The 15,660-nt window shown below is 41.3% G+C and overlaps 1 protein-coding gene across 18 annotated transcripts in view; it reads right to left on the bottom strand.

Moving 5' to 3' along the window:
• cadps (calcium dependent secretion activator) overlaps window positions 1–15,660 on the bottom strand; it is a 127,405-nt gene that overhangs the window by 66,417 nt on the left and 45,328 nt on the right. For 7 of the 18 annotated variants that reach the window (XM_023955068.1, XM_023955070.1, XM_023955063.1 and 4 more), the window contains exons 11-18: window positions 15,332–15,544; window positions 15,018–15,029; window positions 6,686–6,822; window positions 6,139–6,326; window positions 5,728–5,892; window positions 940–1,059; window positions 801–864; window positions 453–576 (exon numbers count right to left, since the gene is read on the bottom strand). In XM_023955068.1, coding sequence (XP_023810836.1) covers window positions 453–576; window positions 801–864; window positions 940–1,059; window positions 5,728–5,892; window positions 6,139–6,326; window positions 6,686–6,822; window positions 15,018–15,029; window positions 15,332–15,544 — 1,023 coding nt within the window. The remainder of the gene's footprint in view (window positions 1–452; window positions 577–800; window positions 865–939; window positions 1,060–5,727; window positions 5,893–6,138; window positions 6,327–6,685; window positions 6,823–15,017; window positions 15,030–15,331; window positions 15,545–15,660) is intronic. The other 11 variants (XM_023955074.1, XM_023955075.1, XM_023955078.1 and 8 more) reach the window with 5 other exon arrangements.

A 15,660-nucleotide genomic window follows, 5' to 3' on the forward strand; every position in this document is an offset into this window, starting at 1 on the left:
AGCCCATCACCTTTTCATTTTTAGAGAGATTTAGAGATCCAGTTAACTTGGATGCAAATTCAATTTAAAAAGAAATGTTCAAGAAGAAGCATCGTCTAGGATAAAATGCAAAGGACTCAATTAAAAGACGTGGAGAAAGGAGGACCAGGATGAAAATTAATGAAGGACCTGCTAACACATGAATAGATACATTTAAAGCTTTACTTTTGTGTTAAAATTAAATCGAAACCTTTAAAAAAAAAAAAAAGTTTATTTGTTCACAGGGTAATGTTTTAGCTTTTATACATCATGCTCCACAACTAATATTTGTTTTTGTTGCTTTTTAAGCTAAAGTGTTGAGGAAAACTTCCTTTAAATTCACAGAGTGTTTGTCAGTAACTTCAAACGATGACTTGATCATCATCCTGTTGGAGCAGCATTGCAAACGGGCCAATGGTGAAGCGGCAACTTACCTTCCAGTTTGGCGTACTCTGATAGTCGCTGGTAGTTGACCACAGCTGCCTGTTCTAGACACTCCCTGATGGCAGCTTTCACTTCGTCTTGTCGGACGGGAGTGACGATGTCTTTCATCAGAACCTTTCCAAAGAGAGCAAGATTATAAACAACTTTTTCATCAATCTACAGTCCAACTATTCATTTTCTACCCCTCTTTCAAAACTAACTTGTGGAGGTCTGTCTTCAAACATCCCAGGACACTTTTCAGAGGGAGTTACTTTTAAAGCTGGAGTTTACAGCAACAAGATTTCAACAGATTTAAAATGCTGTTAAAGAAAACTGTGCATCTGTCTGCTGTTACTCACTCTTTCGAGCAAAGAAAGGGTTGCTTTTAGAGCTCCTTCCGGCCGTCCAAACGGAAAGCAGTACCTGAACAAAAACAAAAAACGTTACATTTTAGCCCAAATTATGCCTGGACTCCAGACCATTCGGTGCTCCCGGTACCGGAAGTGCGTGATCTGGTTCTCCAGAAGCACCCGCAGCCTCTCCTTGATCTCCTCAAAGCGCTCCTTCTCCTCGATAGTCACTGTGCCGATACCATCAGGCCTGAAAGACGGACAGCAGCTGTAAAAATCAACCAGAACAAAACTGAGTGAAGAGAAAAGAAAATGTCTAAATTGCATGTTAGGTTTTTAAGACAATTAAGTATTCAAAAAAAGGTATGTTTTTACTTAACCTCATTTTCATTCTATGGTTCCAGTGGGTTCAAAGAAAAAAAATCGAATAATCTAATAACGTATTCAAACTGATCTGTTCTTAAAAGGATGAGATCCATAGATCACAACAGCTTTTCTGCCAGCAGGTATTGTAAGCCAAAAGTCTTATGCACATTTTGTATGTTTTTGTGTTTTAAATCACACGTTGTGCAAATGTTCTTTAGCTTTTTTAGCTGTTAAATGGAATTTGAAAATGAAATTGATTTTAAAACAATTACATCAAATCATAAATTGATTTGTATCATGATAGTGAATCTGTCTGCAGTGCATTTAGGAATTTCTCTAAGAAACAACAGGCAGAAAACTCTTGGGGAAAGCATAAGAAAAACCTGGTAAGCATAATGATCATCCTTCTTATTTTGAAATCCATTCACAATTGTTTTTATATAAGTTTGCCTCCGTTCTTTAAAAAAAAAAAAATCAGAATTACAATGTAATGATAAATTCTCTTGAATCTTCCAACAGTTGTCAGATTTAAATCCGACCAGTGAAGAAGCAGGTTTCAGGATTTTTCCCACATCTTTTTGACAGCAGCAGGTGAGCCTAAAGCTGCAGATGAGGAAACTTTGAAGAGCAGCTAAACACTCACATGTTTGATCTGATTTTTAAAAAGTCCCTTTTTTATGTACTAACATATTATTTCACCTTTATATTCATTTTTCCTTTACCTTTTATGCATTAAGGCTTATTTTCCATTATATATTTGATCATTTCTGTTTTTGAATTCAGGTTTTATTTATTAATGTAAATAGAGCACGTTTGCTTTTGTTCATCGAGTACTCAGTCAGAACCGTCTGCATTGGGGGGGGGGGGCTCTGGCTGCGGGGGCTGTTTGTCCGGGATTCTGATGCTGACAGCTCTACTATGATGCCTTTTCTTCAGGTTTCTCCACGCTGAGCCCTTTGCTTTCTGATTTTTAGGGAGTTTAGGAGAACTGGGAGGCTCAATAGCATAGAGAACTGTGACAGCCTTTTTATGTAGTGTTTTATGTTGTGTGAAAACCACCTTTTACAAACAGGTGTGAAGGGTGGGGATTTTTTAAATGGCACCATCTAAAGCCTCTTATTTTTATTGCTTAAGTTTCAATTATAAGTATAATATAACAATAACAAAGCACAAAAAAATGACTTTTGTTTTTGAATTATATGATTTTAATTAAAAAACATTCTTGCAATTAGACCTAATTTATTGTGTAGTTAATGTGTCTTTACATCTAAAAATTGACAAACATCACACCAGATAAACCAATCTGAATCTATGACAATCACAGACATTTTTTCCAGGAGACATGAGATGCTGAGATGGACCATCCACCACTGGATGCACCATCACTAAATCCCAACATGGTCCACAGCCTGAAAACAGAGTTTTTTGGTAATGGTGGCAATCTACCCAGTGCTCAAAACCACTTAAGGAGTGGTGAGGTCAGTGCTACCTGCACCTCAATTTGGCTTAATTCGACAAATGCAGGGATTTTGTTGCACATTTGTGCAATTTCTGGGTTTCAATAAGAGCTGGATGTTGTGGTGCATCTACGTGTCGCATGTGTTTATCGATTGTGACACGCCCGGGTGTGAGAGGAGGATGAGCAGAGCGCATGTGACAGAAGAGACTGCGGACCGTTGCTCATGACAGCATGATGAGAACAAGGGACATGACACCCCCCAGCCCCCAACATGTCATTTCAGTGAACCAGGACAGCAGCCATGTATATGTGTGTGTGTGTGTGTGAGTGTGTGGGGGCGGCTCCTTCAGGCCACCTCCCCTTTGAAGTGTGCCGCACCACCTGTGATCCCCCACCTTAAAAGAGGCAAATTTAAAATAATTTTAGATGGTTGAATAGTCAATCCATTGGGCCAAGATTGAATTCCCAGACTACATTGTTCTAACCTCATATTGTCCTCAATTGTAAGCATAATCAGAAATAATAATCTCCTATTATCATAGAGCTATAAGGAGTATGGTTGTTCTTTGGTTTTGAACAACAATTCTGTCTATCCTAAAATCAAGAAAAAAACGTGCTTTTTTAATGACACAGAACAAAAATGGGCTTTTCACACTAATTAGTTCCTGCAGGGAGCCGCTGCTCCTCCTTCCTGCAGCCTGAGACTCTCTGGCAGCTCCCTCATGTTTGCCTGACCCAATGACCTCGCAGCTCCACGATGACAACAAGCAAATGAGCCGTCGTGACAAACCAACAACGAGCCAGAAACTCTTACAGCAGCTCCTCTGCGGACAGGAGGAAGATCCCCGCCTCCCATCTTCAGAGATGCCTTAACCCCCCCCCCCCCCCCCCCCCCCCTATCTGAAAGCCCCCGTCTGTCAAGTTCCAGACTGCGCATGAACTGGTGCAGGAATGTCCTGGAGCAGAACATTTAGATACAAGAACAACTGAAATAGCTAAAAGCATCAATTATTTTAAAAGTTGGTGATCCCTCAGAAAAGGTTTGTTTTCCATCGAAACACGAGTCTAAAAATGTAGCATTTAAAGACACTATAATGGTTTAAACATGTGAACCAATCAGGTTTTTAGGAAATGGAGGGGAAAAAAACTAGCCTCTTAATTCTCTCACAAAAAGTTTATAAAAGCTGGTTCAACAATCTAACCCAAAGGGTTCAGAGGACCTCATCCTCATCTGTCCAGAGCACTTCCCGGTCCTCCAGAACACACTTCATCTTCATTTGTCCTTTTCGGTCTTTTCTTTTATTGAACAGCATAAAATGGTTGTTTCCAAGACCTTTAATTCTGCTGCCAACTGACCATCTCTAATGCATCTGTGTGCTAAACTGTGGCGTTTGTCCTCCAGCACAGTTGGAACTAACCCTCTCACTCCTTTTCTTGTTTGACCCCGTTTGTGCTTTCCTCCAACAGAGGAGGTAGCAGCACGTTAAGAGATATAAGGTTTTCTCTGAGAAACTGAGTTGACTCCTCAGTTTCTCAGACTCTTTTTCCAACAACAGACTGAAAGGGCTGCAACAAACGTCTATTCTGAACGTGTAAATAAACAAAAGATGGCTGACTGTGCAGCTCTTTAGCCAACCTAAAGAAGGGCTTATTTCTCTGTATATATTAACTGTAAAACTAATGGCTTGGTTAATTAAATTATTTGCATAAAAAAGTTTGTGATGTGTATTTTTATACTTCAGACTTCTTTCTTTAACCTTTCAGGATCAGATATGTTGGTTCAGTTCATCTATGAAATTACTCTGAGATGGTCCTGCCTCGCTGGACGCAGATCACAACAAATAGGGTCTATTTCAGCATCCAGATTACGTGGAGATTTTTTCTGTGTAATCCCTCTGACTGAACATGAAGGGGGATTTCATTTCTAATTTTTACATTTAAACTCAAAAAAACATGTGTAGGAATGACCTTATTATTTATGAAGAGTCGCTGCTTTATTTATGCTGCATAAATGGAGTCAACATCCAGCTGGACAGAAGTCAAATCCTGACACTCTAGGAGGCAAAGGGGCAGTTGGGTCCAGCTCAGCCTGCAGCAGCTTCAGGGTGTCCGCGTGTGTGTGGGTGGTGATCTGGGCGGGGTGTGTGCACAGCAGCTCTCTGAGCAGACTCGGCCCGTCACACATGACAAACTGTCAGCCTGTCATGGCTGTCCTGCAGGCAGCAGGCTGGACGGCGGAGCAGCCCTCTGCTTGATGCATGTGGACGTGAGCCGATGCAGGCCTCATTATTTTTGGAATTTGAGACCAAAAAACCAGAGAAGCGAGTCAGCTTGCTTAAGTCTGAACTCAGAGGAAACTTTGTTGTAGCTTGCTCAGCTACTCCCTTTGCACATTATTGCCGTGCTTGTGTGTTTAAAATATAATCAGGAATTCTGTATTAAAAATTCCTCTGACCGTCTTTTAGGTTCTTCTATTTTTGTCCGTGAGTCAACAAGATCAATAGAAGATCAATAAATGTAAGGAAGGAATGAATGGGTGGAGATGCCAATAAGCTTTCTTCCCCTCTTCCGCTTTGCAATACTGAGATTTAAGATATACAGTGATTCATCCTGGGATGACTGCTGCAGTACCTCTGATGTGCGAGCATTGCAGCAAATGGAGAGTTGCTCCAACTATTGAGCACCTTTCTTTTGTGTGACGGGTTCTGGTCAAGTCCAGATACCAGAACAAGTTCATTCTCAATTCCTGAATCGGACCTCCACAAACAGACCAAATTGGATTTGGTTAAATCTACCGCTGGATTTGCACCGGTCCGTCTACTTCGCGCCCCTGAGATTAGCACGTGTCATCGCTGGGGCACGTCCCCTTAAATTTAAAATGAAATTTTTTACACTTTGACTTTGAAATTACAACAGAAGTTTTTATTTCTGGAAAAAGATTTGATTTGTGGTATTTATAGTCACCACTGAAATATCCAAAATATGCAGATTCAAAGTTATTCCACAGTTTGTGGGAGCATCGAAGATGAGTCACCAGGGAGGGAAAACATCCCAGAAAACACGCTCTGAGATATTTGCCCCCTCACCACAGATTCATCTGGAAGAACCTACCTTCGGGTTCCTGTAAAACCTGGGACTCTGAAGTCTCTTTTCTTCATGAACAAAATGAGTTTGAGCTCTCTCTTAGCAGACTGAGCGGGCAGCTCAGAGGGCAACAGCACCCGCTCAAGCTCAACCTCAGAAACCGGCCAGTTCAACAACTCAGACAAGCGCTGACTAGGTGTGAAAGTGGAGGTTTAGGTGGTGGTGGGGGTCATTTAAAGGAACAAGGTGATAAAAAAAAGACAAAAAGAAAGAAATTGAGCATGCAAACAACAGACAAAGCACGACCAACTAAACTTAAAGTAAAAAATATCAAAAGGGATGTGATTTGTTTTTATTTAATTTATTTATTTATTTAATTTAATAATTATTTGAGCTAATTTGATCCGACGTTTTCCAATGGTGGAAAGGATTTCCTACCTGTTTCCATGCACGTGGGAGGCACAGAAGGCAAAGCTGTAATGAAGCAGGGTGGGGTCAATCATGGCTCCATTCTCAGCACGCTCCAGCAGGTCGCTCAGGTAGCACAGGTGGCGATGGCAGCCTCGAACGCCATAGCGAGCGCAGTACTCATCCAGGACGAACACTTGACCGGGACTGAACCAGCCCTGAAGGAGACACAAAACAGATGTGGGAGCGTACTCGGAGTCCCGCACAAACATGGGCATCAAGAGGCTCAAGTAAATGTTCAAAATTTTTTTAGAATTCCATAAAAAAAAAAATTGGGGGGAATTCAAAAATATCTTTGCAAGAACTTTATAAGGTTTTTAAGTACATATAAATGATGTAGGAATTAGGAAAGCTCAACAAATTTGTTGAACAATAATGTATAAATAAAAACTGTCTGGTTGTTAAAATTACTTAATTTCATTATCTTCATAGACATAGATCAAGTACCGCAAAATAAAGTACACTATTCAAAACCACAATTTAATTTTCCTTCAAATAAATTCTATCTTTTGCTTACCAGACAGGAGTAGGAGTCATTGAGCCTGTGATCCAAGGTGAGGCGCTGCAGCAGCTCAAACAGTGAAGCATGGTCAAAATTGCAGGGGTTTGCTGAGATGAACTCATCCATGCCATGCTTCTGCGCGCGATCAGCATCTGTTCAGTTTTGACAATTCCAACCGCAGACAGACAGACAGAAACAGATGATGAATATTAGAGCTTAGCCAAGACCAAAGTGTTCGCAGTTCTGTTATTTGCTATCTGGCAGTCAAGTTTAGCCAATTACTGGATAGCATAGCCCCGACAACTACCAGTAAGCACTTGGTATATTCCATACCGTTACAGCTTCATCCTCCGTGGGGTTCCTCAGGGCTTCATATTAAGCACTGTCTTATTGTTATTATATGTCACTCTTCTTTTTTTTTTAAAGCAGATTCATTTTGCTGACAGTGTTCTAGCTTACTTGTCCCTTAAAGAGCAGAAACAGTATTTTTAAAGCAAGACTAAACCTGAATGAAGCTTGACTGTGCTTCTATGGTGTATGATTTAACAGCTATTAGAACAGAAAAAGAAAAAAAATGACCTAACACTTAAGCTTGGGACAAAATCAATTAAATAAATATGTGATTAAAAAATGGCTTCTTTAGTAAAAGGATGGTTCTGATGATAAAATGGAAACAGCAAACATGGGAGAATTTGAGGAGAAGATCCACGGCCGCTGAAAGCTTTTGTGTTGTTTATGAGACCAGTTATGTTACAGTTGTCCTGATTCAATTTTTGTCCTAACATTGAACTTGAAGAGTTAAAGTAGCATCTCTTTAAAGCTTTTAGCTTTTTATGACAGGAAACCGAGCTTTCTTCAGTGTAGTGAAGACGTGTGTAGGGGGGAGAGCAGCTGCAGCCGCTGTGCTGCCAACCTGCTGCTTCTCTGCACGGCTGCAGCAACCATGAGCACCGAACCTGCGCCTGTGAGCAGCTGAGGTTTACAAAGACTGACAGTTGACTTAGCAAACACAGGATTTTACTGCTGAAAACCAGGGATTCACATGGGGAAAAGCCGGCAACAATGCAGACACACAGAAAGAAAGCATGAAAAGTTTAGTTTGCATACACTTGGTAAAGTCAAGTATTGGTGGATTTGACTTATCTTCTAAACATCTAAAGGTAAATTTGTAAAGGAATGAAACATAAAAAGAAGAGAAATATATATTTTTCAAAGATAATTTAAAATAGCTTAGTTTGGGGGATTTTTTTTAACTTGTCCTGTCTAACAGCTTGGCAGACAGATGAGAACTGAAGCCCTCTTGTGTTGGACATATTTTACTTTAACAACAGGGGTTATTAATCTTCAGACAAACCAAAGGTATGTCTGAATAAACCCCTCTGGTAATCGAGGCCAAACTTTATTAATTTCAATCATATTTGAAATTACGGACGGAAAAGGAAAGGAGGGAAGAAGAGAGAGGGATGTTAGAGGGAGGGGGGATAGGAGGGTGATTATAAGAAGAGGGGGGCGGGGGTAAAACCATGAAGCAGCATAAAGCAACAAGTTTACTGGATGTTTATCATTACGGTAAGGTTCAAATGTAGTACAAATCTCAAAGGGCGGGGCCTGTCCACACACACACTCAAATGTTATCAACACACCTGCTAGCTGCAAAAATGTCCACATGTCAACATGTACACAAAACAGATAGTGTTCACACGCATACCTATGCCTTCAAACCAACTAGTGTGAAATATTTCATTCAATCAGTCACGCAAACTATTAGTGCAAAGGTGAGCTAACACCTGTGCTCAATGGAGTGTTTATGTTCTTCTAAAATGGATGATGGAATGTGGAAAGAAGGAGGGAGAGTGCCCAGTCACCCCCAGACCCCCGCCGCAGCAGCAGCGGCAGCCAGAACCCCCCCAACGCCACATGGCAGCAGGCAGAGAACAACCGCCCCCCGGGCGACCACATCCGCCACCCAAGCCAGGGCCAGCAGGACCGCCGCGAGGCCCCCAGAGCCAGAGAGCAGGGAGGCACGGGGGGAAAGAGAGTGCCGCCCCAGCCCAACCAGGAAAGCAGCCCCCCCGCCGCGCCGGGAGGGCCCAACGCAGGGCCCCACCCGAGAGGGGTGCCCACAGCCCCAGACGAGCACCCCATCACCACCCAGGAGTTCTGGGCATCCCCCTGCCCCAACCCCAGGTACAAGCCGGGACCCCCCAAGGGAGACCCGCTCCGCACTCCAGGCAGCCATCCACCCGGCCCACGGTTGGTCCAGGAAGGAGTAAGGCAGGGGCCAGCCGTCCCCACCCAGGAGGGGGGCAACCCGGGGAAAAGGGGGGCCCAGGAGGGGTGTTTTGGGGATTTTTGCAGATCAGGTGGGGAAAGGTGCTGGGGATTGGACATTGTTTTATTTAATATTTCCCTAATTCTGTGCAGCACATTGTAATTTGTAAAGGTTGATTTTTAAGTAAAGGCTTGATTTATTGAAATATGAACTGAATATTGAAAATTGTGGTTTAGGATCATCAAACAAGTAGATGTTTAGTTCCAACTACAGCTGTTGAAACATTGGACTCACAGCGTGATTGACTACATATCTTTAGGTTTCTTCAGTGAATACCAAAATGTAATAAATATGATAAAAAAAGAAGAAAAACTAATTTTCTTCTGGAAACCATTAGAGTATCTGCAAAAGAGGCTGTGACACTTTGTTTTTAGCATTACACTTTTGTGCTAATTTGTTTTCAGGCTTTAAGTTTTAGAGTTCTTTAAACGTCACGTTTAAACTTCAACATTTAATTCTTCACACCAATAAATTGTTTTTTCCTGATATTCAACCAAATCACTTAAAAACTCGCACTTTGCTACATTACTTAACTTGTTAGCATCTTAACACTGACATGTGACTGGAGTAGTCGGTGCAGGACTTTGGACATATCTCCTGTTTTAATTGCTTTAGAAATAAAGGTTAATTAAAATGTTTTTACGTCTCTCAACATCTGTTATGATGGATCGTCATGGCAACAAAACAGGAGACAAAGAAATTGGTCACTATTGTTCACTTCATCCAGGTTTGCTAAAGAAACGCAAACAAAGCTTTTTGGTGATCCAAATTTTCTAAAAGTATATTAATTAAGTTCATGACGCAGACGCCGTATTTAAGACTTCAACATTTTTCTTTTTGATTAAGCTGACAGTTACTGTAAGCCTTTGTAGCAGCGAGTTATCCCACTAGATATGATGCTAGAAAGCTTTGTCGCTGGCTTGAGGACAAGTCTTTGTAAAAGACCAAAAAGGAGGTTTAGGGACGTAGTCGGAGGACAAAGAGGGTGGTTGTCACGAGGAGGAGGCAGAGGATAGGATTAGATTTCTGCCATAACTTCTATCCTGTCGCTGTATTGTTGTATGTGCTTGTGCTTCTGTGTCCATCTCTTGCCTGTCCTCTCTGACACAACAAACACAGACGTCTTAAAGAGTCAACTTCTCTAGCCGGTTTTCCTGTTAAGCTACAATCACATCATTCAAGCAGCCATTTCCAATGAAAAGTTAAGCGGGGTGGGGTGGGGGAGGGGCTCACCTCAAGATCAAGTATTATAATAAGTATTATAATATGTATTATAATACTTATAATATAAGTATTATCAAAACCGGACCAGCACCAGACATAACAGACGCTGGCTGCTCCCTACAATGAACCGGCTGCTGTGACTATATCCATGTACAGCTTCACAGAAACAAACGTTGGCATAATGCATCATCATATTTGTATACATTTCTAAAAATTATTTCTATGATTGAGATTTAATTATTCAAAAAAAAGCAGTCCATTACATGGAAGACTGAATGTGTTATAGTATGTCACAAAAAAAATTGGCTTAAATAGGTCCGAATGGTGAGAGAATGAATTTAAACAGAAACTATACCCTGATGAAAATATGACACTTGTGTGTGATTGATCATTTGAGGTAAACATGGATTCATGGCTTCATGAAGGCCTCTAAAGTCAGACGGCAGCTGCAGAGAGAACAAACCTGGACGGATGTGAATTAAGGTCATATACAGACCAGAAATTTGTCAGCTGACGTCCTCTTCATCCAGCTGTCATTCACCAAACAAAGAGCGGGATGCTGCGAGCTGATTGTGTCCCTCAACAAGTCTGTGCACCCCACTGCAACACCCTCCCCCAAAATCTAAAAAGGTGACATTGCGGTGCCCCTTTGGTCTGAAGCTGGTGGCCTGTCAGGTCTGTTTGATGTGAGTGAGCGGGAGTGCAGGCGGGAAGGCTGGACAGTAACGTGCAGTGACATTAGTCACCCCCATCCGTCTGGACTGCAGAAGGATGGCCCTGACAAAGATTGATGGCTGATATTCATTTATAGATCCAGTGGAGAGGAACCGCGAGGCACAGTCAGGTTCTAGGTTTGGTGGGCTTTTGGAGCTTTTTTTATGGACAGATCATCAAACAAAGACATCAAAAGCCTTTGGTCACTTCTGGGAGCCTGGCCAGATTCTCATATCTAAAATATGTCACTGCAGCTTAGTCACATATTGGTTACATAAGACATCTTTTCATTAGCTTCAAATAGAAACTTCAGCAAGACATTCAGGACAGAGTCTCCTGCTTCCACTTTAAATCCTTTTTTTAAAAGACGTGAGACCAAAAACTGAACACAACAGCTCTGTTGGTCTGCATTGTGCACATCTCTGCAGAAGATCCACAGTGTAACTAACTGTAGACAATATACTAGAGGACTTCAAAATGAGACCATAATCCAGTGACAGGGCTATTTAAGCAACCTAATAATTATTACCTGATCAATGTTTTTGACAGAAAAAAAAGAAACAATCTCCCCAGCCCATGATTCCTGATTCAGCAGCAGCAGGTCTACTTCAACAGCAGATCATTTTTCAGCAGCAGCAGACACTCCTCCAGTAACAACAGGTCCTCCAGTAGCAGCAGATCCTCCATAAGTAGGAGCAGACACTCCTCCAGTAACAACAGGTCCTCCAGTAGCAGCAGATCCTCCATAAGTAGGAGCAGACACTCCTCCAGTAACAACAGGTCCTCCAGTAGCAGCAGATCCTCCATAAGTAGGAGCAGAAACTCCTCCAGTAACAACAGATCCTCCATCAGCAGCAGATCCTTCAGCAGCAGCAGATCTTCCTTTAGGACCAGCAGATCCTTCAGCAGCAGCAGCAGCAGATCTTTCAGCAGCAGCAGCAGATCCTCCTTTAGAACCAGCAGATCTTTCAGCAGCAGCAGCAGATCGTCTTTCAGCAGCAGCAGATCCTCAACAGCAATAGATCATCCTTCAGCAGCAGTAACCGGCAATCCTTCAGCAGCAGCAGATCCTCCCTGAGCAGAAGCAGATCCTCCTTCAGCAGCAGCAGATTCTCCTTCAGCAGCAGCAGATCCTCCCTGAGCAGAAGCAGATCCTCCTTCAGCAGCAGCAGATTCTCCTTCAGCAGCAGCAGATCCTCCTTCAGCAGGAGCAGATCCTCCTTTAAAAGCAGCAGATCCTCCTTCAGCACCAACAGATCCTCCTGATTTGAGTGAGGCTGAGCTCTGGTCCTTGGATCATTGTAGTTTCTCGGTTTTTCTGTTATTCTGTTGAAGATCTGCTGCTGTACTTTGATCACGGTTCCTTTGATGACCCAGCATATAATCTTCATATTCAGCTAAACACATAACCTCACTTGACTTGACATCAATCTAGTTACAAATGGATATCATGGTTCTGTTCAGGTTTGGGAGCCATCTTTAAATGTCTTGAGATTTCATTGAACCTGCACAGATTCAGGACACCCTGTTCCAGTTGGATCAGACGATAACACAGCCTCCTGCATGTTTCACAGTAGGAACAGTTTTGGTTTCTTTGTTGTTTAAATAGGCATTCTGACTGATTACAGGTTTGAAGACCCTTGCAGTGTTAGCTAAAGGGAATTACTGAGTCCATATTTTCATACTATTTTTAATGTTTTGTAGAAGTTTCATTAAAAAAAAAGGGTAGACCAATAATTTAACAGCTACAGGGGGTTTTATGATCATCTGAAACTGATGTGCAGCAGCTGCTATTTATTTCAAATTGTTCCAGTCTCACAGCTTTGGCTAGGAAGCTCCAAAAGAAACCACAAATGTTGTAAATAGCTATCTGTTTCTTAGTCACTGTTTGCACATTATTTTCCAAAAGATCTGAGACCAATGCATTTTAGGCAATTTTTTAAACAAACCAATAGGTCTTATTTTCAGCTGTAAAACCAACAACACTGCACAAGGAATAATTTTATGGAGGAAAAAAAGACTTCTTTATGTTACATGGATTTTAATGAGGGTTTTAAGCTATGTTCAAACCGGCCTCGGCAGCACGTGTTTAAGCGACCATTACCAATGAAAATCTATGCAAACCAGTGTATATGCACTTTTCTGGCTCCCATGTTCAACACTCTTGGGTTCACGCGTCTCTACGCAGGTTGTTAGACCGTTTGAAAACGTATCATGGAGGAGAAATTATAAATTGCTGTTGGTGCCCGGCCGGAATTATATGACAGGAGTCTTTCATATATCACAGCTGGGAAAGAAAACGTTTAAGCAGTATTCGCGACGTTTGCACCAAGCTCCTTCCAAGTGTAGGTACTTGAGCTAGTATTGGGTCCAGTGACAGTCCAGTGTGAACACTATATGCTAAAAGCGCCTTTGAGAATTAGTGTTTAGTTTGTTCTTGAACACATATTGCGTGGCCGGTCTGAATGTAGGAATAGAGTTTGTGAACAAGCAGAAGAGTTTGAAGTTTCACGAAAATGCAAAATTACTTGAAATTCAATAAACAACCAAAAAAACTACCCTCTTGAAAATTTAAAGCGAGTTGCAGAATAGTTGTAGAATGTGTCAAAACAAATTAAAGTGTAGCGAAAAAAAGAGTAAACTGTGAAGCAGCGGTTCACATGTCATCAGCGCCACGCTCTCAGTCCGTCTTTGTTGTTGCACTTCAACTGTTGGGGGGGGGGGGCACTGTTCATCACGCAGATCCAGGTGTGAACTGGCACGCAGTTATTTGGTAACATTGAATGATTGCTGCCTGATTTAATTGTGCTGCAGCCACACTGTTTTATTCATGGCCTGGCACTTTTAACTTGGTAATTACCAGCTGCTGCAAAACACTGGGACGCCACTGGTTTGTGTCAAAAACAGCTCAGGAAGTTCTTAAAAGCAAAACATCTATTTATGAGATGTGCTGGCTCGCACCCATTTCTCCTTTAAATTGAACTTTTTTTTTAACAGAAAAACCGTAAAAAAAAAAAAAAAGAAACTAAAGTTACAGCACAGAAAGCTGAGAGTCAATCAAACCCTGCTCCACACTTGTAGCAAAACATAACAGGTAAGTTAAGTCTTTAGCTATTTCTACAAGGGACTTAGGCTCAACATAAAACAGGTGTGAAAGCAGACAGCGGAAGTAAGATTGGAGACTGAGAGAAATATATAAACACAGCTAAAATAGTGAAGTTACTTGCTTAAAGTAATCTAAAAAACTGAACACAACCAAAAGATTTGAATGAATACAAATCATGCAAAAAACTGAAATGAAATGACCTAATTAATATGTTAAGTACGGAGCCTCCGGGGGGCCAGTGGTTAAAAATCAAAAAAAAATCTGATAAATGTGCGCACGGTTTAGTATTCCGTTAGAAAAGTTACTTAGAAAAATAAAGAAAACAATTCAAAACTAAATAATTGTACAATAACTCAATAAATAAAAAACCCCAAAATTGTGTATTTAAAACAATAATAAACTAAAGCAAAGAAAAATGAAACTACATTTGCAAGTGTGGAAAGCATAAAAAAGGGTTAACACTACTTTTAAAAGTAGCATAAATATTACTATTTGATCCTAGATTTTTGAAAGTTTGAATGAGGTTTATGACTTCAGCTGCACTTTTTTAATTTCATTTAGTATGAACAGATAACATTGTATGTCTTTTTGTTAGGGTTAATCTTATTCTATTCATTTCTGTTGTTTTTTTAAATAAAAAAAATCTGTTCAGATAGTTTTGTCATTGTTTTTTTGCCAACATGTCTTACATAGGCCCGTTGTAATTATTATTGTTCTGATTAATTTGTTTCTAAAAAAAATAGGGAAAAAATTCATCATCTTATCTTTAATGGGATCTGATTAACAAATATTATGTAAGATATATATTTAAGAAGATTTCTTCTGCCAGGATGACAGAAATCTTTAGAGAAGAACATAAACATTGAGTCTTAGTTTCAACATTGAGTGTGAGTTTCAACGTTGTGAGGTAGAGGAGGAACACACAGCAACAGAAATAACAAAGAAGGAGAAAAAGGGAGCAAAGCACTTACCCTCTGATCCCACTACCAGCACCAGACAGCAGAGTGTAAGAGAAGAATCAAAAGAACGAGAGGCGGAGGAGAAAGTAAACAGAGAAACATAAAGACACACAACAAAGCTACAAACAGCAGATCAACAGCAGCAGCAGCAGTTCTGAGCACGTGCAGAATGATGTGGGGGCACAGATTGAAAGACGACAGGTAAGAACAGGTGAGAACAGAAAGAGTGGAGAAAAAACATGGAGATGTCTCTTCCAAAAAAAGGGGTTTTACTTAGAGATGAATTCGGCCAAAGCATCAACCAGAGCCAAGCTCCGTGCACTTACAGAACTGAGATATAGGCGCATCCAGCTGTGGTGCTGTGCCCCCTCTGGAGTTGAGTTTCTGGACCTGGGTGGGGGGAACCGGCTTGTGGGACTGACCCGTGGCCCGATACATGGCCTGCACCCACAAGATCCGGTCCTGTTCGTCATCGCTGGCAAAGATCACAGTATCTCCCTCTTTGACTGCGTTAAAGAAGGTCCGACCGCCATCCAGACCTGTTGGGGGGGGGGGGGCAATCACCATGCACTCAGGAAGAAGATCACAACATGACTGACATCATGCTGTATTACAATGCTGCTTTAGCAAAGGGTTTTGGACATGAATCAGAAAG

Source organism: Oryzias latipes, chromosome 5 (assembly GCF_002234675.1).
Source record: "Oryzias latipes chromosome 5, ASM223467v1".
Taxonomy (NCBI): Eukaryota; Metazoa; Chordata; class Actinopteri; order Beloniformes; family Adrianichthyidae; genus Oryzias; species Oryzias latipes.